This window comes from Ipomoea triloba, chromosome 15, assembly GCF_003576645.1.
Source record: "Ipomoea triloba cultivar NCNSP0323 chromosome 15, ASM357664v1".
Classification (NCBI taxonomy): Eukaryota; Viridiplantae; Streptophyta; class Magnoliopsida; order Solanales; family Convolvulaceae; genus Ipomoea; species Ipomoea triloba.
The window spans coordinates 7,276,202-7,300,141 of NC_044930.1; the positions used below are offsets into that span (position 1 = coordinate 7,276,202).

At 32.0% G+C, this 23,940-nt stretch overlaps 1 protein-coding gene, 1 long non-coding RNA gene and 1 pseudogene across 2 annotated transcripts; 1 reads left to right on the plus strand and 2 right to left on the minus strand.

Annotated features, from left to right (window-relative positions):
• Positions 1 to 3,448: 3,448 nt before the first annotated feature.
• Positions 3,449 to 10,192, minus strand: LOC116006907 (chlorophyll a-b binding protein 7, chloroplastic). The gene is made up of 6 exons (XM_031247420.1): positions 10,014 to 10,192; positions 9,752 to 9,918; positions 8,882 to 9,028; positions 6,160 to 6,292; positions 5,883 to 5,975; positions 3,449 to 3,940 (listed from the first exon to the last, which is right to left on the minus strand). Exons 1-6 carry the CDS (start codon positions 10,152 to 10,154, stop codon positions 3,638 to 3,640), a joined length of 984 nt encoding a protein of 327 aa, XP_031103280.1. The 5' UTR covers positions 10,155 to 10,192; the 3' UTR covers positions 3,449 to 3,637.
• A 3,344-nt stretch (positions 10,193 to 13,536) lies between these two features.
• LOC116006099 lies at positions 13,537 to 14,933 on the minus strand. The gene is made up of 2 exons (XR_004095051.1): positions 14,844 to 14,933; positions 13,537 to 13,899 (listed from the first exon to the last, which is right to left on the minus strand). It is a non-coding gene; the product is annotated as an uncharacterized LOC116006099 (long non-coding RNA).
• Positions 14,934 to 18,934: 4,001 nt separating this feature from the next.
• LOC116005630 lies at positions 18,935 to 20,671 on the plus strand (annotated as a pseudogene).
• Positions 20,672 to 23,940: the final 3,269 nt, after the last annotated feature.

Here is a 23,940-nt window from a genome sequence, read left to right on the forward strand (position 1 = left end):
TTTTGCTTAATGGACTGCTAAGTCACAGTGGTTTACCATTTCACTATTATGTCGGGCTGAAGTGTGGAGGTCCTGAGAGTAAGAAAATTTTACCTTTTGTGAAAATTTATACTATGTACCAGGGTCCACCTTACATTAAGAACATTGGTCAAAAGTTACATTCAGATTATATGTCTTTAGTTAACATACTATGTGTCTGAAAATAAACTGAAGGCGGATAATATATTGGTAGTCAATAATATTCAAAAAACAAATTTATACCATATAAAGAAAAATGTATGGGATACCACATAAATAATTAAAATATTTTCCTTTATTATACAAAAAAATCATATATTACGAAATAATATAATTATAAGTATATTACTCCCTCATCACTCTCCACCCCGTTTTATATATGTGTGTGTGTGTAATTTATAGTAACTTCTATATAAAGGCAAAATGTATATATAATTTACTAAATATTTAAGTAGCTTAGTTGATTGTTCTTTAAAGCTTGATTTCATATGTAATAGGTCCAAATTCCAATAGCAATATTTTACCTTTATTTTAGGCTTTTAGCGGTCCATAAGTTCTCCCCTAGGGAATAGTTTTCATATATTAGGATTCTTATTTTAACCTCTTTTTTTTTTTTTTTTTTTAAAGTTTAGATTATTTGTGGTTTATAGTTTATAGTGTCTCCTTCACAAGAGGGATTTGTAATTTATTATGTATTATTTAGTAATGACAAATATTTATTTTTAAAGTCTAGATGATATGTGGTTTATTCTTTATAGTATCTTTTCTATTCAAATTATTTTATTATTGATTATATTTTATATTTTTTATAGCATTTTAAAGTGTTTTAAAATTTCGCCACACTTAAATATATTTCTGGCTCCGCTCTTAAATATACCCTAATTCATCATAGACATTGTATTGTAATTTATAATGTATTTTATAATTGAATCATATTACAGGTGTATGATATTTTGTTGTGGACATTTTTAATTTTTTTTTTGATTTCATCACACGTCAAATAATTTATAGATCTGTCCCGGATAAAATTTCCGCAAACAACTCCATTGGATCCTTTTGGGTTCAATGAAAAATTAATGACCTATAATAATTGGAGTGTTTTGTTGTCTTCCAATAGATATATTTATAGAAATACCAAAACTACTATCTCCATCGATTTGTTAAGAAACTAGTTGAAAATGATAACATAATCTGATTGAAGTTGATGATTTTATTAAACCAAAGTCCATCATGGAATTAGGTTGTTGGGCTAAAATTAGTAATGAACACAATTATTGAATAAATTAGATGTTGGCCACAAGTGTTCTTTCGATATGTAAGTAATAATATTGAAAATTGAGCTCAAATTCATACCCATGAGAGCTATTATAAATTCTAGATAAATTAAGCATGTTGTCCAAAAAAGAAGAAGAAGTAGAAGAAGAAAGAAGCTAATGGACTAGGAAAGTCAAGTGCTCCTTGAGAAGATAATGATGTTTAAAGGAGAACTGAGATCTTCTATTTATAATATTTTTGGGTTGAAACTTGAAATAGAGAGAAACGAGTGAACAACAAACTTCAGAAATTCCAAACTAAACATGTATTCCACTGTTTGCCAAAAAAAAAAAAAACATGTATTCCACAATTGCCATTCACCGCTTTCACCCCTTGGCCGCCCCCACCATCACCAACGCGAACTCGGAGGCGTGGGGTACCAACCGGCTTCCCCACCGAACAACCCATTTACCCCTTCTTTCAATTATTTGCACATTGGACTCTATACTTTATAATTTCTCACGCTTTGGCCCTTAAACTTTCCCTCTTCTTCACCTTATAGGTTTATACCCCATTTATGTAGTCTTTGCACTCTCATTTTCTTAACTTTGATCCTTAGCCTAATTCACTCCCCTAGCTTTCTTGCATTCTTACATAGGTTACCAAACCTTGCTCATGAGTTCCAATCATCTTTCAGACCTAATTAATCCCTAAACCTTCAGGGTCCAATCGACTTTGGACCACACCCCATTCCCCTGTAATGGTCCAATCGACTTTGGACCACACACCATTCCCCTGTAATGTAATACATTCAGAATAGAAACTTAATTGCATTTTTTGGGCAAAAACAGAAATTACTCTAATCTGACAGCTATTATACTAATTTCTTGTATAACTACAAAACATTCATTAATGGAACTCTATTATACATCTATATACGGAAATTAATCCTAAACTCCAAGGTAGTCGGTAGAGGTGGTAAATGGGCCGGCCCAGCCCACATCGTAAAATTTGAAAATTATAAGTTGTTTGCAATTTGGATAGACGGATGAAGAAATTGAAACAAAAATTTTAATTTGTGATTTTGAAGAAGAAATAGAATTACAAAAAATTAATTAGGAATAATGGTTATCTACCACGAAATTGCAATTAGGCTACTAAACTAAAAAGAATTACAATTAAATTCTTAAACAACGCAATTTCATGCAATTTAACCTAAAATTACTTGTTTACTTATTAATATGTGATGTGTCGGTCATTGAATTTAAAATAATTTTTAAATTGTATTTTATTAATAATAATAATAATATAATAATAATAACAACAACAATAACAATAACAATAATAATAATAACAACAACAACAACATGCCAAAGCCCTTCGTCTACGACTAAGGGTTCTCCATGGCTGGCCAAAAGCTGGCAGTTTTTTTTAAAAAATAATTTTATAAATAATTATTAAAATAAAAGTTAAATATTTATTTTGATAACCAACACGTCAGCATATCAACAGGTAAACAAGTCATTTTTGGTAAAATTATATGAATTTGCATTGTTCAAGGATCTAATTTTAATTTTTTGAGTTCAGTGGCCTGATTGTATTTTAATTTTTAGTTGGATAGCCTATTTGACCCTTATTCCAATTTAATTAAAAAAAATTGGAAAATAGAGTATGAAAGAACAATTTCAATACCTCAAATTATTAACATGAACATTAGATTATTCAATTTACCCTTATTCCAATTTAATTAAAAAAAAATGAAAAATAGAGTTTGGAAGAACAATTTCAATACCTCAAATTATTAACATGAACATTAGATTATTCAATTTTTTTAAGGTGACAATTTGTGAACATTTTATTGTGAGCATTCAGTCTGTAAATTGTGTATTTTGAATCCGGGTCCACCTTAAGATCCCAGAATAATTTGCCAACTAGTGGCCACTAGGCCTAGCCCAACTAGGCTGTGGGCCAGGCCACTGCCCAGTGGGATATGGGCTGGGCTAGGATAATCCATGGGCAATTATGCTCATTAAGTCATTTGCCACTCTACTTCAAGAGTTCAAGGTGATACCCACAGGCCATAACTTCAAGATAATTCAAAAATGAAAAGAAAACATAGATGCTAGAAGAGCATTATGATGGGATTGTCTCAATCCTTGAGTATGTACACAAAAGATGCAAAGGGTTAAAGATTTCAGATTTAATATATATGCCTAAAGCGTGTTTCATTGAAGCACTTGCTAGTATCTGATAAGGTTATGCTGAATATTAACATATAGATCTGTCAAAATTCTATGGCATTTACAGAGAACTCAAAGCACAAAGGATGCATAACATCCCTAAAAGACGATATTTTGTATGGTACTTACAGAGAACTTAGAGCAGAAAACAAGTTATTGTGGAAGGGGTCTGAGATGTGTTCCAAGAGGTTCTGCAAAGGGCCTTTACCAGTAACAGCTGCTTGAGTGTAAAAGCCTAACCAGGCAACCATAGCTAACCGCCCGTTTTTAATTTCTTTCACCTTTAAATCTTCAAATGCCACAGGGTCCTTGGATAGATTCAGAGGATCAAAAAGAATGCCTCCAGGATAATTTATATCACCTGGCAAGTAAATTCCCAAAGGTTCTAATGCTTCAATCCCACAATATCTGGCATATTCCGGGCCAACCTAGGCGACATGTATCAAAAAATACGTGACAATTATAAACTGTGCATGAGTTCTGTAAAGACGGGAAGACAAACGTGTAAATTTCTATATTTTGCCATGTGTGTACAAAGCACATAAATACAATATGTCAATATACATACATACATGTAGTATGTATGTATGTGTAGTGTGTGTATAGAGAAAACAGGGCTGGCTTTGTCTAAGGCTTCTGGGAATTTTGGTAGTAGCTTCAGTTTCAAGTTTGAGAAGATAACCAATGCAATAATCTCTCATATTGTAGGATTTGTAGCTCAGAAAAAATAGGCTACCCAAAAAAACTAGGTAAGAACAAATTAGGCAGATAGTTGGATGATAATTGTCCAACCCTTAGTATATCCCCATAAATACAACCAAAAAAAAAAACTCATCTGGTTGAAGTCTAGTTTTTTTCTAGCTAGTCAGTACAAGAGTGGATTTTACAACAATGTCATTCCAAAATTTATTTACCCTCTAGTGACTAGTGAATAAATTCTTCAGCAAGGTCACAAATCATAGAACACAGCATTGTGTCTCCAAAAATATCATGCCATTGTTTCATTTCACTAACCTATCATATGCTATATAATTCAAGGAAAATGAGATTGGGACCAAAATTTCACGGCTAAATGAGATTAAAAATGATGCAGTTTGAAACTTGAAGTTGACAGGCATGTAGACTCCACTGATTCAGTAAACCATTTACTCTGAGCCTAAGTATAAATAGAAATAAACATAAAATTTCAGCTTTTGTTTGTTATAACCCAACCCAAATTTGTTCATGCTGCCCCCTCTCTCCAAGAAGCCTTTTGGTTTATCTTTTATATTGCATTTTCATTCTTATGCTTGCTTAGATTCCCATGACTTTAGTTCACATTTCTTGTTTATTTTTGATAAGAAGTTAAATTCATTTATGTCTATATTTTTCATTTCTTTATAAAGCAATGATAATTAATTTATAAGAAATAAAAGTTAATTCATCTTAAACAATTTACTACAAATTTTGGTTTGGAAGATTCAAAATTAAAAGAGAGAATTATAATCACTAACCAAATTGAAGGAGATAGCATGCAGTTTCTTAAGTAGTGTTGTCGATATGGGAACATGATATGCATGCTAAGGAATGGGAAAGAATTTTTATGATGAGTCTCACACTAGGCCACTAGGGTATAAAAGATGACATTAGTTTTATTTTGTTTCTACAAGGGGTTATGAATTACCACCATACATATCTAGTGAGACCCATATGACTCTCACTGTCTCTGGCATTATTTTGGATAGAAAATAACTTCAATATCATAATTAATAGGTACTTGACCTTTTCGAGTAAATCCCTGTGTGGAACACCATAAACGTTAAATGCTTCCTATGAAAAATTGTTTTCCTAATAATTATCTATTGTTTGGTTTCCATCAAAATAATCTCATTGAATTCTTTTAGAAAAATGTCTTATGGAATTATCTTCCTGTATGTCATTTGTGTCAAATGTTACAGTACACCAAACACGGGGAAATGTAATCTTTTTTCTTGAAAATTGACTAATTTTAGTATCTAGCCATTTCCATGTCATTAGCATCCATAGAAATTTTATAGCATTCTTTTGATTTTTCTGGTATTTACCTTAGCAATTTCCCAAGAAAGTTCATCCCAAATACAGTTCATTTATGATTTACCTCATTATAATGGGGGCCAGGGAGAAAGGAGGGGGCATAATAGAAATGGAGATTTGCACTAAGCACACAAACTCTCTGGTATCACACAAGTTCCAAATCACTGGTTCACGGAATCAAATGAGTGAAAGTTACCTTCAACTCTACAGTTAAACAACTGCAATGCGATAAAACCTTCCTGAATCCTGACTGGACTTCGCAAGTTTAAAAAGTTTAACAGATTCAGGAACCATATTACTATATTAGGATACACTTACCATCAGAAGAGCTTGGCAAACAGCTATGACAAAGACCCCTTGGCTTCCAGCAAAATGGAATCCTGGGATCCCTAAGTAGTCAAGTGTGTCTCCCTAACAAAAGATTATAAAAGAGGAAGCATGGTCGTTAAAATGTAAGAGATTCAAAATCCTAGAAAAAAAATGATTTGCAATGAAAAGGTATTATTATGCCCACACATATATCTAAAATAAAAATTTGGACAAAAAAACTTCTTGTTATGCAAAGGATTAGCAAAAGTTGCAATACAATTGATACCTTTAGTTTTGAATAGCCTACACGCCACCAAACAGGTTCTACAAATTGAAATGCTCCTGTCAGGTCTAACAGTTCTGGAATCAATGCACCAAGAGCAGCGAGCATAGCCCACCGTGCATGCAATATCTCAAAACTGCAATTTTATTATGTTATAAAATTTGCAGCACACAGTAGGGATTCTACTGTCTCAGGTCACACAGGGAAGAGAGCTATCAGAAAGTATACAAAACACCATCTCTTTGACTGAATTACTTGGAAACTGTTCTTTTGAATACATATTTCTACCTAATAGCACAAGAAAAAAATCAATTCGAATGGTGGATATCGTCGACCGTATGTCCTCTGCATTCATATTTTGGAAAGGGAGAAGGAAACCATAAATGGTGTGAGGTCTTTTGTGTTCTTTGAATATGAGAGAGGCAAAAATGATTTAGAAAATTTTAATTACTTTAGTAAATGGCATGACATTACAGTTAAAAAGTAATTCGGAGGGCATTGCAGAAAAAATTAGCAAGAAACTGCCAATATTAGTAAATATAGCAAAGAGAAAATTACACCTTTGGTCTTAGGACTGTTGGGGTCTCGTAAATTTCAATCCACGACTTTAAAAACTAACAATTCAATACCCTAACTATTCAATTTTTATCTTAATCCATTTTAATTTGTTTAATTTGGGAGAGGGGGTGCAATACGGTCATTCCAGGTGAAAAAAAAGTGAAAACAAAGGGCTGCTTCGGACAAAACTGGAAACATAGACTACTATGCATTAATGGGATTAAGGAAGGACTGTTCAAGATCGGAACTGGAAAGAGCCAATTTACTGCTTAATATCAAACACAAACCCGATAAATCCACTTCGTGGAAAGATGCGAGTTTGCAGACGACCAGGATGTTGATTCTGTGAGGGACTGAGCAAAGATTACTACTGCTTTATTGTTGTACAGATTGATTCAAAGAGGTTATACTAGCTTAACAAATACCCTCATTGAAGAAGAGGCAGCTGAGAAACAAAGGAAAAAGGCCGCCGCCGCCACAATGCAAGTAGAACCGGAGATGTCCGGCAACCTTTGTGGCGGCAGCGGCCTTTTTCCTTGATGCGTCTTATTTAATGAGTCTTTGTTAAGCTAGTAAAGATCTTTGAATCAATCTGTACAATAATAAGCAGTCATCTTTGCTCTGTCCCTCACAGAATCAACATCTTGGTTGTCAGCAAACTTGCATCTTTCCACGAAGCTCATAGATTTATCGGGTTTGTGTCTGATATTAAGCAGTAAATTAGCTTTTTCCAGTTCCGATCTTGAACATCCCCTCCTTAATCCCATTAATGCATAGTAGCCTACATTTCCAGTTTCGCCGGAAGCAACCCTCTGCTTTAGTTCTTGAATTTTCCACTTTTTTCACCTGGAATGACCGTATTGCCCCCCGAAGTAAACAAATTAAAATGGATTAAAAGATTCCAGCGACAATTGGCCGGCAATTTTGGCCGGATGGACCAAAATTGATAAAAATTGAATAGTTAGGGTATTAACTTGTTAATTTTTAAAGTTATGGATTGAAATTAAGATCCCAATAGTCATAGGACCAAAAGTGTAATTTTTTCATATGGCAAATATGTTACAGAATAAATATTAGTGACAACAATATTCTTAAAAGCCTCAAAAAATCCTATTGATTACAGATTACCAACAGGAAACAACAAGATCAATGTATTTCTTATGTTGCTAAGAGATATTGAAACAAATGCCAAGCTGTAAAAAGACCACACAATGTGAAATGAATAAATAAAAAAGTAAATAACCATGACTATACATGCTGGCACAGGTAAGTATGTATATATAGAAAAATTACTTTTACCTCACCTCAAGGAAATAACACTCTAAAATATCTTTACTTTTTTCCATTTCTTGGTCACTTCCCCCCAGTTACCTACTCCTCCCTATCCTATATCTGGTAAAATTTGGTGTCTAGTTATATTCTATACACATTTGGAGGTGACTGGTGAGTTTTTGTATCACAAGTGACTGAAGGAGATTAAAAGGGCTTGGGGCGAGGAGGAAGAGGTATCTTTAGTTTCATCATTGAATGGCTCAGTCACTCAACTCATTTAAAATTTAAGTTAATCAAGCACAGATAGATTTAGCTGAGTCAAACCAAAACACACTTCTAAAGTTCTATGTTAAGGAAAACACTGTGTGAACAAAACATGACTCACCTATTTGTAAAACTAAACTAAATCATTGAAGGTTTGGCCATAAATGCATGCTACATGCAAATGGCCAAACGCAGTCCCAAATGCAAACTTCAAATTGGCACCTATGTTGCGCATGTTTACATCAGTCAATGCATAGTGCATAGTCCTTTGCATAAGACAAGAAAGAAATTGAAAATTGGAGATCTAGGTGTTCTTTGCAACAAAGAGGAGCTTGTGCATAATATACTTATATAGGGTGTTTGGTTTAGGTTAGATCATATAACTCCGAAAATGTGAATATTAGAATGTTAAATGCCCTTATTTGGTTCAAGAGAATGTGAGATCTTTTAAGATTCCCAAACTTGGTTTTTAGTTCATTTTTTGTCACATCCATGGGAATCCCATTCCCCCAAATTTCTTAGGTTACATGAGATTCCAAAGAATATTACATTACCTACAAAGATTCCTTGAACCAAACACCCCCAAGGAAAATGACATTTTACACATGAACAATCAAAGATGAGTACATACTTGAAGTACTTTTGAAGGGCTATTGGATCCTTGCTTAAACCTGCAATATCAAAGCTATAATCTCCGGGCAGCTCTCCAGTAAGATAAGAAGGATAGTCATATGGGATTGGACCAAGCCAACGAGGGCGAGTTTCTCCATACCACATGCTGCAAGAGTAATGTACAAACTCCTAATTACCAATTAGTAAATTATGTTGATTAAAAGTGACAAAGCAAGATTAATACAGAGTATCTTCTTACAGATGTAACATCATCAATAGTTCCATAGGATTCACTTGGACATCAATTTGTCATTCTCTGAACAACACAATCCTATCATCTATGAGGATGACTATAAAGTAATTGTATGTACCTCATGACACTATGAAAGTACATCATTCGATTAATATAACTTATGCAGTTTATTCAATTGATCGCATTACTCTCTTGAGTCTTACCATTATGTTACATATCCATTGTAATTTACAGGTGTCAACCACAATATAAAAACAATAGCCCTTTAGTTATGGCTAAGAAAAGCCACTCCACAAACATCCCCTACTCCCTTGTTTTAAAAAGGCATTAGTCACTTTCCAAGTTTTTTACCATCTACATAATTAATTTGTGGTAGGGTTAACCAATTTATGGGTAGTGAATGAATATAAATCAATGGTGATACTAATCACATACCATATCATTAGGTAAAAATTTTGGGGTATATAGCATTTTCCATATAGTTTTACTAGGTAATTGCAACTCCGTCTATTAGGAGCACTAATCATTGATATAGAAGTCGATACTCTTTGCGGTCCAAAGCAAGTATGAAGGCAGCAACTGTGTATCAATTGTTTGGTAAAAAAGGTGAAACTAATTACCGCAATATAGGATTACCTATCCTCTCTTGCTGCTTCAGCAAGCGCCTTAAACTTGGCAGAATCGTCGACAGCAGCCTTCTTTCTGTCCTCCAATCGTCTCCGAAGCGTCTCCCCAAGGCTACTGTTGGCTAGGGCTTTAACAGCAGTGAAGGGGATTGCAGAGAAGACCAAAACGCCGGCAAGCTTCAGAGCGAAGAGAAGATAGAATAACATAATTTCATCAGGCAATGAAAAGTAGAGATTGAGAACGGAGAGATGGGTAGTCTGCTTCAGCGTACCTCTTGCCATGAAGCTTTGATGCGTGGAAAGGATTTGCCAATGGTGCGGGCGGTCTTGCGAATGGAATGAGCGGCGCGTCGATTGGTAGAGATGAAACTCGCCGAGTGAAAAGAAGAGGAAGATGACGAAAGAAGCTCCATTCAGTTTGTGTGGCTGGTGTGATCAACGGTCTCGGGCTCTATGAGTGTCTCTGGCAAGTAGAAAACTTATGGAGTATTTAAACTTTAATTAAAGAGGTATTTTCATTTTTTGTCTTATTGTTATTGGCATTGCCAATTTTAGTCCACTTCATTAATTTTTGTCACATTGCGGCCAGTCTTATTTAGTCCTTACCACTTTTAGTCCACCCTTAAAATTTTCGTCGAATGGTTGTCATAAACAGGGGTATTTTTGGTCTTTTCATGCTTTGGACATCTCCTTAACCCTTTGCAGTTGTTTTCCTTACACATTTTCATCCAATGAAGAGATCCAGCAAAAATCATGTGAGCCACATTACAAAGCCATGGCTTTCGCCGGACATATTCATTGGATGAAAATGTGTAAAGAAAACTACTGCAAAGGATTAAGGAGATGATCAAAGTATGAAAAGACCAAAATACCTCTATTTTAGACGGTTATTTGACAAAAAATTAAACGGTGGACTAAAAGTGGCAAGGACTAAATAAAACTGGCCGCAATGTGGCAAAAATTAAAAAAGTGGACTAAAAATGAAAATGACTCTTAATTAAAGCATGTATCTTTTGGAGAATTTCTTTAAAAATATATATATATTTTTACCTTGTTTTTGTTAATGAAGAATTTATCTATATCTATATTTTATACTATTAATAAAAATAAAATCTTCCATTTTTAAATTTTCGGCCAAACAATAGTAAAGGTAAAATAGAAAAGAAAATTAATATTACTAATTAATTGAAAATATAAAAGGATCCAGAAAACGAAATAGAAATTAGACAAGGAAAAATTGTAATTTATGCCCCTCCATAATATGCCAATTATCAATGTTACCCCTGAATTATTAGTGGTGTAAATGTTGCCCCTCAATTTTTAAAAACGGTACATATATTGCCCCTTTCGTGGTGTAAATATTGCCCGTTCTTTGGTACGGGAGGGGCAATATATGTACCGTTTTTGAAAATTGAGGGGCAACATTTACACCACTACTAATAATTCAGGGGTGACATTGATAATTGTCATATTATGGAGGGGCAAAAATTACAATTTTCTCATTAGACAAATTGAAAAAGAAGGAAGATATTATTAATTGACTGAAAATTATTTAAAAACTTAAAAAATTTAATTGGTAAAAGAATTAATAAAGCTTAATTGGTAACAAAATATTATTAATAGCATATTTTTTGTTTGTTTGTTATATTTTAGGAAATAACTAATATAACCACAATATAATAAAGTAAGATATCATTTCCCTATTCATTAATATTGTTTGAGTTAATATATATATATATATATATATTATATATATATATATATATATATATATATATATATATATATATATATATATATAGGCTCTTATTCACATGAGTAGGGATGGCAATTCAACCCGCCTCCGACGGGAACGGGTTCGGGGATTTTTTTCGGGGAATGGGGGCGGGGATGGGGGAATTTTCCAATCCCCGCTGGGGACGGGGACGGGGACGGGGAGGGCATTCCCCGACCCCGATCCCCGATCCCCAACCCCGTCCCCGAATCCCCGTTAAATATTATATAATATATAATATAAAATATATATTTATAATATAATATATATAATATTAATAGTAAAACTTAAAAAGTGAAAACAACGTACTCCCAGTAAACCCCAGCATAGCAATTTCCTGTTTACTTGATGATAGCTTGAGCAATTTCCTGTTTAATTGAATTTCGCATGCAATATATGCTGAAGGGTTGGCTACTTTGCTATAGTAAAAGAACTGCAAAAAATTTGCATTTTCCAACTAAATTCACATTGCAACTCTATGCATTTTAATTCTGTATTTTAAATTTTTAACACTGCTCATCTCTTGGTCTCTATGTATTTTAATTATTTATTTCTCTATGTGTTATTTAATTTAATCCTGTTAGTGTAGTAGTTTTGCTATTGTCGCTGAATATGTGAGAATATATGTTGTCAATATTAACTTATTAAGTGATGAATACGATGTGATTGATGTCAAATTATGTCACATACTTACATTATGCTAGAAACAATATTAATAACATAACAAATTTTTTTAATTGACATAATTCAAAAAATTCCCGCGGAGACGGGGATAGGGAATAATTCCCCATCCCCGCCGGGGAACGGGGCGGGGACGGGGAATGGGGAGAGGTTTCGGGGACGGGGACGGGGACCCCATTCCCCGCCCCGCCCCGCCCCGTTGCCATCCCTACACATGAGGACACATGATTTTAGAGGACAATGGGGATTACTTATAGACATTAAAAATAAATGCATTCACAGCTGTGATTCAATCTAAAATATGGTGTGATTTTAACTATAAATAACAAAGGAGGGCAAAGAAGACAATTGATTGGAATTTAAATTTTGATAGGATTATAATTAACATACTTAGCATATTATAATATGCATATTGATGGTAAAGAATCGTAATTGAAAAAGGAAAAAAGGAATGCCACGTGAAAAAGTGGCAAAAAACAAGATGATATAAATCAACATAATGAAAAAATTAAATTGGTAGTGTAATTTGACTGCATGCATATATGAGATGATTTTTTAAAAGATTATAATAATTATTATTTTGTAGAAAACCAAATTATATAATTCACTATATTGCAAAATTAAGGATGCATAAAATAATAGCTATTCCAAAAAGTGATATTAATAAATAACAACATTTCAGTGTAAAAAAAGAAATGGTTTCATGTCATACAAATAGAGTTTAAATTTTAAATGCTAACCATTAACGTGGCACACAAGCACCACTAAAAAGACACACACCATATAATTTTAAACGCAAACCATTAACCATTTATTTTGGTCTCTTGCCTAATGTTTTTCTTTTTACTTTTTATTTTTATGTTTAAAATTGATTAGATTTAGTTTTAATGAATTATTAAAAATGTCACTTTTGATAGTCTTGAAGAATTAAAAGTGATAATTTTGTTTTACCATCAATGATTAAATTAATCGTATTTAAAAAAATCGATTTTGAATATAAGGATTAATAATTTAATATTGTAAAAAATGTAAATTCAGACGTATTCTTGTGTTAATTGTGTAGTGTTTTGGGAGTGCAATATATATAAGAGCATTTCAATACTATTTAAACTGTTAACATGATTTACGATCGGAGTTTAGATATTAAACATAAACCATGAACTAGACACACATGGGTGAGTAAAAAAGGCACACACCATACCCAAGAGGGCACACAAGGCAAATTGCATGGGCACAGGTGATTATATTAACGGGGTGTGTGCCATACTCATTTATAACGTGTGCCACACAGGACAAAATCGTGTGCACGAAATTAAAAATGGTTGCATTGTCATATTAAATAAAGGTCAAAGAACTATGCATTGATTTTGTGAGAGCAAAAAATAGACACACAACCGCGAATCAAGGGCATACAACTAACTGTATGTAAAAACAGACCCATAAAATATGCTAACACAACAATGATCACAAAAATAAGCTAACATTGATCAAAACTTAGGGGACCAACAGTGTAGGCGGCACCCTAACTCTAACAGTAAGAAATCGAGCTCGCTCCTCTGGGGTTAAATAAATATTTGGAGCATCCTATAGAGGGTCACGCCGCATCCTTTCTAGGAAAGCAACTGAACCTTCAACAAAATCTTCATCATCATTTGGTAGTTGAGACGAGCACCCCACCGAAGGCGCTTCCCTAACCTTTTTTGCTGCCACCAACAAAAACAAATAACATCAAAGGGAGAAACCAATGGTGCACAATACGAAGGTGCACACAACATATTCAAGCGTGACACACAATATATCAAAGCATGACACATAATACACATACACATGGATGACCATAACATTTTCAGACAACCTTATATTCATAATTTAAAAACATGTGCCTGGGCATATGACTTTATTAAAAAAAACTAGTAATAACAATTACCATTTATACTTAGTTGACAAGTGCGCATAATTTAAACAATTCCCAAATAAAACATATCATTGATATTTTGATAACAACCCCGCCAATTATAGCACACAATATATACTAGAATGCCACATAATATATACAGAAACAAAAAATGAGTGTCATATAATAACTCGGCACAGTACGATGGTGCACACTTCTTATGCAATTGGGGCACACAAAATATTAAAGCGTGGCACACAAAAACCGTGCATACAACAATTAATAAATTAATAAATAATAAAAAGCCATAATTTTTTAGCTTATAAATCATTGAAACTGGGATCATTGTCTTAAAATCAAAGATATGTAATACTTGTCGATGGCAAGATAGAAAATTTCAGATTTGCTGTATTCTGGTAGGAAGTCCAATGTGTTCAAATGAAAGGGAAATATCAAATGCTATATGGAGAAAGTGATTTAGATTTGAAGCTACGCCATATGTTGTATCAAGAGACCCGAACCCACACCACCGTCGACCGACCGGAAAATACATAGTAACCCCCCCGCTGTCGTACACAAGTAACACAACAAATCCCCACAAAACACAAATGTGTGCCATATACAATGAAACATAACATCAAAAACGCAAAAAACTCCAAAAACACAAACACACGAATGGAAAAAACCATCAATACAATAGAAATTTAAAAAAAAAATAAAAATAAAGAAACGGAACGGACTAAAAAAACTTACCTCGACTCGCCGCCTCCCTCGACTGTCGTACATGTCGCTTATCTCGCCGACGACCACCACCAACGTCTGCCATTACTGCACCCTCCGCCTAGCAAGATGGAACAACCGACGACTTCAACGAGAAGAAACAAAGCGACGACTGCGGTTGGTCTTCAAACTGAAAAAGGTAACGTGTGTATTGAGAATTTGAGACTACCAAAAGTCAGCCGAAATATAAGCCTCCATAATTAAAACACAAGACTAAATTGACAAGAATAACCCCATCAGGCTAATATAATAAAACGCACGCCTATTATAATCCAAACCTAATCCAATAGTTACCATTAATCTACACCATTCATTACTACAATCCGATGCATAATATTCATTAATATTGTTTGAGTTTATATATATATATATATATATATATATATATATATATATATATATATATATTACAATTTAATTTTTGTATATTTTAAAATTCTTGAAATGTTATAAAAAAAAAAAAAAGAATATGTGAAATATTGAGAACTGTTCGAAAAAAAATTATATAGTATAATTTTGTTTCTTAAGCAGAACTTCAAAACATAATAAAAATGTTTAGGAAATTATATAGATAATAATTGAGTAATAAATATGTTTAGGAAAGTAGATGTATATTGTTAATTAGAAATAAAGAGTTTCCTATAAAATACAAGTCATAAATATTTTGCAAAAAAAGAACCCGGTTAATGGCTATGCTTGGCAAACCTAGTTGAAAAGGTAGCTGAAAGCTGAAAAGTAGCTAAAATCTGAAAAGTTATAAGCTCGAAGTTGAAATCTGAAGAGTTGTTATGCTTAAAAGTGTTTGGTAAAATTAGCTTCTTAATAAGCTGATAAATGTAAAAAGACTAAAAATGATATCTTCATACAATTTAAATAGTTTTAAATTTAAATAGGGTTGTTTATATATTAAAATATAAAATAGTGAAATCAATATATTTTAATAAAATATAAAGTAAGAACATATATTTGAAAACATATAAAGTAAAACAAATGTTTATAATTTATAAGATTAGTTCATACAAAAATCAATGTTCAAACACAAATGTAAAATTGAAATTACAACCAAACATATTGAAGAGAAAAAGTCAAAAAGGTTTTAATTGGGAAGGGTAAATAATGTCATTTCTTTAAAATAATAAGGTTAAAGATGGAAAAAAAAAGTTAGGAAGCTACTAGCTTATTTTGAATTTAAAAATAAGCTATTATTTTAAGCTACTAGCTTATTTTATGAACATTACCAAACAGAGCTTATAGCTTATTAGTAGCTTAAAATAAGTTATAAGCTCCTAAATAAGTCTGCGAAACAGAACCAATATTGATCTTTTTTTTTAATGATGTGACATCCTCTCCTTCACCGTCGGTGTATAACATCTATACATTGGCGGTACATCAAATATTAAACCGACACATACATGCTGACAATTTATATGTATATTAAGAGTGGAAGGCATTCAATGTCAGAAGGGAAAAAAGGGGTAATTATATTTGTACCACCTTAAATTCTATTTACACCCCCCTTTAATAGGTTTGATAGCTTTATAGGTGGTGTAAATAAAATTTGCTATTTGCACATCTTCATTAAAGTGAGTCAAACACTCAAATATTATGTTTTTTATTTAAATATTTATTTGTATTTCAAATTGATAGTATAATAATTTTGTCTATAATATTTTTTAATTAATTATTTAAAATATTTATTTATTTATTATTATTTCAAATTGTGATAGTATAATAATTTTGTCTATAATAATTTTTAATTATTTTCTATAGTATCTAACGTTTAATAAATTTTCATGATAACTTTTTTTTTTGTTATTCTAATATTCTTTATAACTTAAATTTTTGGTATGCATTATTTTACCTTATTATAATAATATAATAAATTAATTTTGAATCGCTAAAAACAGTAAAAACACATTAACATCACAAAAAAATATAAAAAGAAAACTTCATTCCATTTCAATCTAATATAACATTCTCATGAGTACAACTAGAGCGTACATGCTCATTGTAACTATTGATCTGATTCACATATAGAGTAATCCTGCACAATCATATTTAAAAGAAGCTCATTGTGGAGCAATAGTAGTCATTGGGTACATACCCTCATTTCAATGTTACCTTAACATAATGATTATTATTAACGTAACCAATGGCAATTGCTACATGCTCGTACCAAGGTGGTGGGCTAGATCGGAGTGATAAATATGTCTTACTGCCGGCCATACTCAAAACATGTAGTATCACCTTGTATCTGGAAGCAATTAGTACACTCATCTCCGGCATAGTCATCCAATGCTCAGCTGGGGCACACCGATCTAATTCAAAAAAATTCAAAAAGTTATAGATGTTATACCATTATTGAGGTCCTAGGGGTTGTTCCGTTTTTGTTTTTGTTTTTTTTTTTAAATATTTTAAATTGTTATTTAATTTAATTTAGTTTAAACAATATTTATAATTTCAATACCTTAAAAAAAAACTCTAATTCCAACACTTCATTTTTTGTGTAATTAATTTAATTACATTTGACCATGGTGGTGTAAATAGCCATATTTACACCCTAAGTGCTATTTACACCACCTATAAAGTTATTTGCACCCAAGATAGTACAAATAGTAACACCCAAAAAAAATCACTGAACATTTAAATTCGTACAGATACATGGTACTGATTTCTCTATATCCTACCTACTTAAATTGACATTGAAGAAATGAATACTCATAAAAAAGTTACACTGCTGCCTTTTTTCAGATAGGGTATTTAATACACAGGCTAAAAAGAAACAACAAACAAATTACTTGGGACTTCCAAACATACTGCAGCATTATATTTGAGGGGATTTCAGTATGGCCATGAGAGCAATGTGTAAAGCCCATGCACCTTTGCTATACATATACATTTCAGAGGGTTGTTATATCATTCTAGATTTTTTTGGACTTTCACATAGTTTCCATAGTTTATAGAATTTTCTACATGTATATATAATAATAGTAGTAGTAGAAATGTATGAAATATTTTAAAACCTTGTAACCTTAGAATTGTGTAAATATTTAAGGAGGGTTCTAGAGAATAATTTTTAGCCGTAGTATTTAGTAGATCTCCACCATCCATTAAGAATACGGAATGGGTATAAATATTCTTCATGGCCTCATTTGTAAACAACAACCACTAGATCTAATTAAATAAATGTTTGTACTTTTTAAAATTTGTTTTTGAAGGAGTATTCTTTTATTTATTTTTACACTTTTTAGAAAGATAATGACGTAGACAATATTTGTTATTGCAATTAGCTTATCTACCATAGTACTATTTTAGTATTATTTTATGTAGAAAATAACTTGTGAAAACCCCCTTGTGAAAATGACTTTTCAAAAATATTGCTTTTATTTAGTTATTTATGAATGAATCCCGGAAATTAGAAAATTATATATTCCTTTTCCACCGCGATTATTACATTATAAATAAAACAAGACCTTTTACAATCCTATTTCAAACATTCAAACCCATTATAAATAAAACAAGACCTTTTACAATCCTATTTCAAACATTCAAACCCTAGCCATTCATACAAAATTTTCTTTGATGGATTTCCAGGCATTCTAAACCCCTCCCCTAAATGGTGAATGGTGAATGTATCCAACTCCCCTAAATGGTGAATGTCCTTCGATTTTACCTGGTTGTATAGAAGATAAATCACTTGCTTTTCATAATGAATCTTAGTACCCACAAAGATTTTGTAGTTGTGGTTATATACGGAGAAAAATCAAGAATCGCAATTCAAGATGAGGATTCTAACCCATACTATGATATTGCATATCATGATTTACTATTTACATTGGGGAAAAATGCATCCTTGCATTGGGGAAAAATGCATCCGTTCAAGTCTGGATTTGATGTTTCATGGTTTTTCTACCCCTTCAAGAAAAAGAGCATAACTACCTCCCTATCCAACAAAATTTCTGGAAACCATGAAATAATATACTCGAACCCTTTATATATATATCACAAAGTTCTACTTAGTTCCCTATGCCAAATCTGGAGGTAAAGTTGTTTATGAAGAAGCTATGGAGATGATCCCTATGCCAAATCTGGAGGTAAAGTTGTTTATGAAGAAGCTATGGAGATGATGATCAATATCCTTATCCAATGGCTGTCCTTATAAAACAATCAACTTTTACGTTTATTGGCTAGATACAACCACCTTAACTTGGAAGACAGTGAAATCATTGAATAATCTTGGGTTGTTTCTGGGAGGAAGCATTCAGTTTCCATGTTGGTTTCGGATCATTCAGAATTCAAGACGGATTCTATTTACTTTACATACAATTACTGGGATCAAATGGATGAGGACATGGGATGAAAGAGTACACCAGGAAATTACACCACCTCCTTTTTGCTTGTTCCTGAGTTATATGTATTGATTATCTTGTTGACGCAGAAATTTAATTATATATTTGACCTCTGCATGCGGACATGTAATATATGAAATTTATGTCAACGCCTTGCCTAAGAAGCAAGGCAAAAATCTCACAAGAAAATTTTAAGACCTATCTTGGATTCTAATTTAAATTATAGGCCTATTCAAAGACAGCATAATGCATGTTCAATCCCTTCATGATTGACAACCATTCACATGAAGTAAATGACGTTTGCAAATGAACTCTTCTATGAACTGGGTGACAAAAAACTTTGCACCTAATGTCAGTAATGATCAGAAGAAATATCATATGGTACGGTACATGTGTGTTCAACTGAGAGATACCGGCGAATCGCGCTTGCAGGTCCCTTATAACTTATAAGTGCTGGTATAGGCCCCAGGGAGGCAAGTTGGCTATAAGATTTAGTTTATTGGGACAACAAATCAAAATTTGAAAAGTGCAGGTATAATTTTTGGTTAGTTGATTGGTCTTGATTATGAAATGATTATTTTTCTTTGGGATAAACTATAAATAAGCCATCGTACTATTAAGAACAAGTAATTAAGTCATCGAACTCGAATAATGCTCACATAAGTCACTGAACTCGAAAAACAAAGCAATTAAGCTACTAAAACCATAAAAATAACAATTAACCCATTTTTAAAACTTAATGGGACAATTTCCGGTGATGTGAAGACTATGAAAGCAAGCTTCTTCCGAGAAGGCATCTATCTAGTCTTTTGGAGTAGAAGATTCTTTCGAGAAGGCTTCTGCCTGCTTCACTATAATATTTGCTTCGACTTTGCGTGCGATCCAGTGGTCACACTCTACGGCCATCTATATTGCTGGCCCTGCATCTATGAGTGGTTTAATGTTCAAGGCCGTTCGGATACACATCTCCAGTGCCCTGTTTGCAAGACTGAAGGCGCACACATCTATAGTCCCTCTTTACGGTAGCGGCAAGAAGCTGTCAGAATCTGAGCCGGAAAGCATGATTTCTTCTATGAAGGTGTCGCCAAGGCCGTCAGCGCGTGCACAATCTTTGACGATTCCCCATTGTCATCGGCTTTCGTCTCACAATTCTTACCGGTCCTTTGCACCGTCTTTCAACCTCGGGGACAATCCGGCAATGAGCGTCAATCACCCTGCGGTTAGGATGGATGTTTGGCGAGCTGGTATACGTTAGGGTTTTTGGAAACTCGGAGAGCGTTTATGCATATCCTAATTCCTTAGTAGGAAACAGTAATCCCAAGTTGAGAAGGCAACAGATTCAGGCAGACTAAGCAGAAATGCAGAATAAAGTTTTTCCTTTTCTGCTGCTTTCATCGCCGAAATTTGTGGTTGGTGCCGGAAATTATCGCCGAAATTTTAAAAATGGGTTAATTGCTATTTTTTCAATTTCAGTGACTTAATTACTTTGTTTTTCCGAGTTTAATAGGGTTATTCAAGTTCGATGACTTAATTGTTTGGTAATAATGTTTTTATTTCTTTTTGATTTCACTAGTAATAATAATAATAATTTACATTCCCAGACATATATTAATTTCAATCGCATTGATCGTCATGTTTTAATGACAAATTAAATCATTCACCAACGTTTATATAGTAAGTGTCAATTAGTGCATCATATTTAGTAACATTATTATGTACTATGTTCATAATAGTTGTTCTATATGTTCACAAACTTTAACTTTAATGTCTATAAATACTAAACTAAATGTACATCACATATATTTCCATTCACTATCTATAGTATATGCTTGTATGTTCATTCTATATGTTCACTCTATAGTATATGCTTATAAACATTGCACTAAAATAATGATTTATTGTATCTATAGATTTATTTAAAAATAACAAATATATCCATACCAATGTCAATTACGGATTACACTTGTGTGAGACTGTCTCGCAGATCTTTATCCGTGAGACGAGTCAGGTCGAGTTTAGTCATATCAATATGAAAATTTAATACTTAGGGTCCGTTTGGAAAGCATGAAAATGACTTCTAGAAAATGTTTTATAGAAAACGAGTCATTTTCCGGAAAAATAAAATTGTATAATTAAACATTGTAATTGTTTTATTTAAAATATAAAAAATTATAATAGTTATTAAAATAATGGTATTTAATAAAAAAACAGAATTTATAAAAAAATAAAAATAAAAATAAATTAAAAAAATGTATCAAAGGGTTCCGGCGGTTTCCTCACCTCCTTAGTCCATGGTCATGGGTGATATGGCTTGATTTTGGTCGAAAACATGCAAAACAACTATTCTGGCGATTCCGTAAAATGACTTACGGAAAAAAATTCCGTAAGTCATTTTCCGGAAAAAATGAACTGATTTTCCTTGGTCAACGAAAAACATTTTCCATTGACCACATTTTCCGGACGTTACCAAACACAGAAGACTTGGAAAACATTTTCCGGAAGTTATTTTACGGGTTACCAAACACACCCTTATATTAAAAAATGTGATACTAATTATGAATAAAATGTTTATTTTTTGAGTACTATTGACTATGTTACAATGTAGTATCTGTTCATAACTACTTTCTCAACCAAATGAAGCACAAAGAGACAATACTGCTCCCACTGAGGCTCGAACATACCCCATCCCATGTGGGGTGCAATCGGGTGCCACCTGGGAAATAAAGTGTTTATTACTTAAAGGAAAAATACAATACTTTTACATTTGGATGTAAAAGACTAAAAGTATTACATTTTTCATCAAATGGATGATTCAGATGAATTATTTAATCAAATAGATGGTTAAGATACTTCAGATTAATATTATTAATAGAGATTGTCTAATTTAACCTTACTTTTATTATAATCCGTTAGGTTTTCCGTTAAATATTCTCTTCTCCGTTAATATTTCGTTAACTTTTAACTTATCCTTTAATTTCTATAAGAAATGTCTTAGGTTCGAACCTCATCTCAATCAAATTTGACATAATTAAGTTTCTCACTCTATTTTACTCTTATGAGTAGCTACAACAAAAAATGATACGTATGTATTTCTTTAATTTAGAATTATGTGTCTACAATATGTTTATTTAAAAAATTATTCATTACAAAAAAATTAAATTAAAGTTTATTTAAAAAATTATTCATTACAAAAAAATTAAATTAAATAAGAGAAATAATTTCATTAGTTATATTGTGTTTATTTTCTCTCATGCAAAGATTATTTACATTCAAATTTAACCTTACTTTTATGATAATCGTTAGGTTTTCCGTTAAATATTCTCTTCTCTGTTAATATTCCGTTAACTTTTAACTTATCCTTTAATTTCTATAAGAAAGGTCTTAGGTTCGAACCTCATCTCAATCAAATTTGACATAATTAAGTTTCTCACTCTATTTTACTCTTATTAGTAGCTACAACAAAAAATGCTACGTATGTATTTCTTTAATTTAGAATTATGTGTCTACAATACGTTTATTTAAAAAATTATTCATTACAAAAAAATTAAATTAAATAAGAGAAATAATTTCATTAGTTATATTGTGTTTATTTTCTCTCATGCAAAGATTCTTTACATTCAAATTTATCAATTGATATTCATTACATTGTCCATTATCTTATTTTTACAATATCTTGTAATTAAATATCAAAGTTATAGTACAAAATAATGTTATATATTTATTTACCAAGTATTTTATTAATACTATGAAAAAAAAATTAAAATAATTTGAAGCTAATTATATTAACTACTTGGAGATTGGTTGACAAAGAGAGTACTCAAATAACCCAACAAATTGAAGCGGAATCACTCTATTTTACTCTTATTGAATTAAATAAATTAGTAGTTACACCAAAAAATGATACATATGTATTTCTTTAATAGCATGAAAAAAATAAAAAAGAATAGTTTGAAACCAATCATATTAACTACTTGGGGGATTTGTTGACAATGAAAGTACTCAAATAACCCATTACCCAGCAAATTGAAGCGAGAAACTACCTTTTAATATCTTTGGAATACATAATATTTTAAATTTTCAAATTTTTATTAATTTATTTAATTTTTTAAAACTAGGGATTTCTTTATCCACAATAACTCATTCAACAATAATGGTTGAACCTAAAGGAAAGTCCATAGCTCTTATATCATAATCTCATTGCATGACGTTGTCATCTATGCTCAACACACTACTAACAAAAAGGAAGAGAACAAATAGTACAGATGAAGACAATGACAATGTTACTCAAAAGAGAATTAAGAACACTTAGAACAATTCAAATTAAAAGTAGTATTTATTTAGACTATTATTTTTAGACCAAATATTTAGACTATTGATTTTACAAGGTTGCAAACATTTATTTTAGTAATAATTATAATAAATTTTCTATATTATCTTGGATTCATATACTTTGAGTTAGATATTTAAATAAAAAAATTCGACATTCAATTACCCATGTATAAACTTCTCCTATATAAGATTACATTGATATATTTTCAAATATTTATTTAAATATAAACTTTGGGCATTAACCCATTCGTGCAATGCGCGTATAAAACTAGTTTCCGTATAAGTATTATATTTGATATTTACTTGACCCGTCTCACGGACAAGGATCAATAAGACGATCTCACACAAATTTTTACCTTTAACTAGTTTTTAATGAGTTATATTTTTATACA

Excerpts from the sequence above, each read along its gene's own strand:
- LOC116006907 (XM_031247420.1), bottom strand. The coding sequence starts at position 10,154 with ATGGAGCTTCTTTCGTCATCTTCCTCTTCTTTTCACTCGGCGAGTTTC. Across the intron at positions 9,029-9,751 it reads GAAGCAGCAAGAGAGGATAG|CATGTGGTATGGAGAAACTC; the intron begins GTAATCCTATAT and ends TTACTCTTGCAG. Across the intron at positions 3,941-5,882 it reads TTTGCCAAGCTCTTCTGATG|GTTGGCCCGGAATATGCCAG; the intron begins GTAAGTGTATCC and ends CATGTCGCCTAG.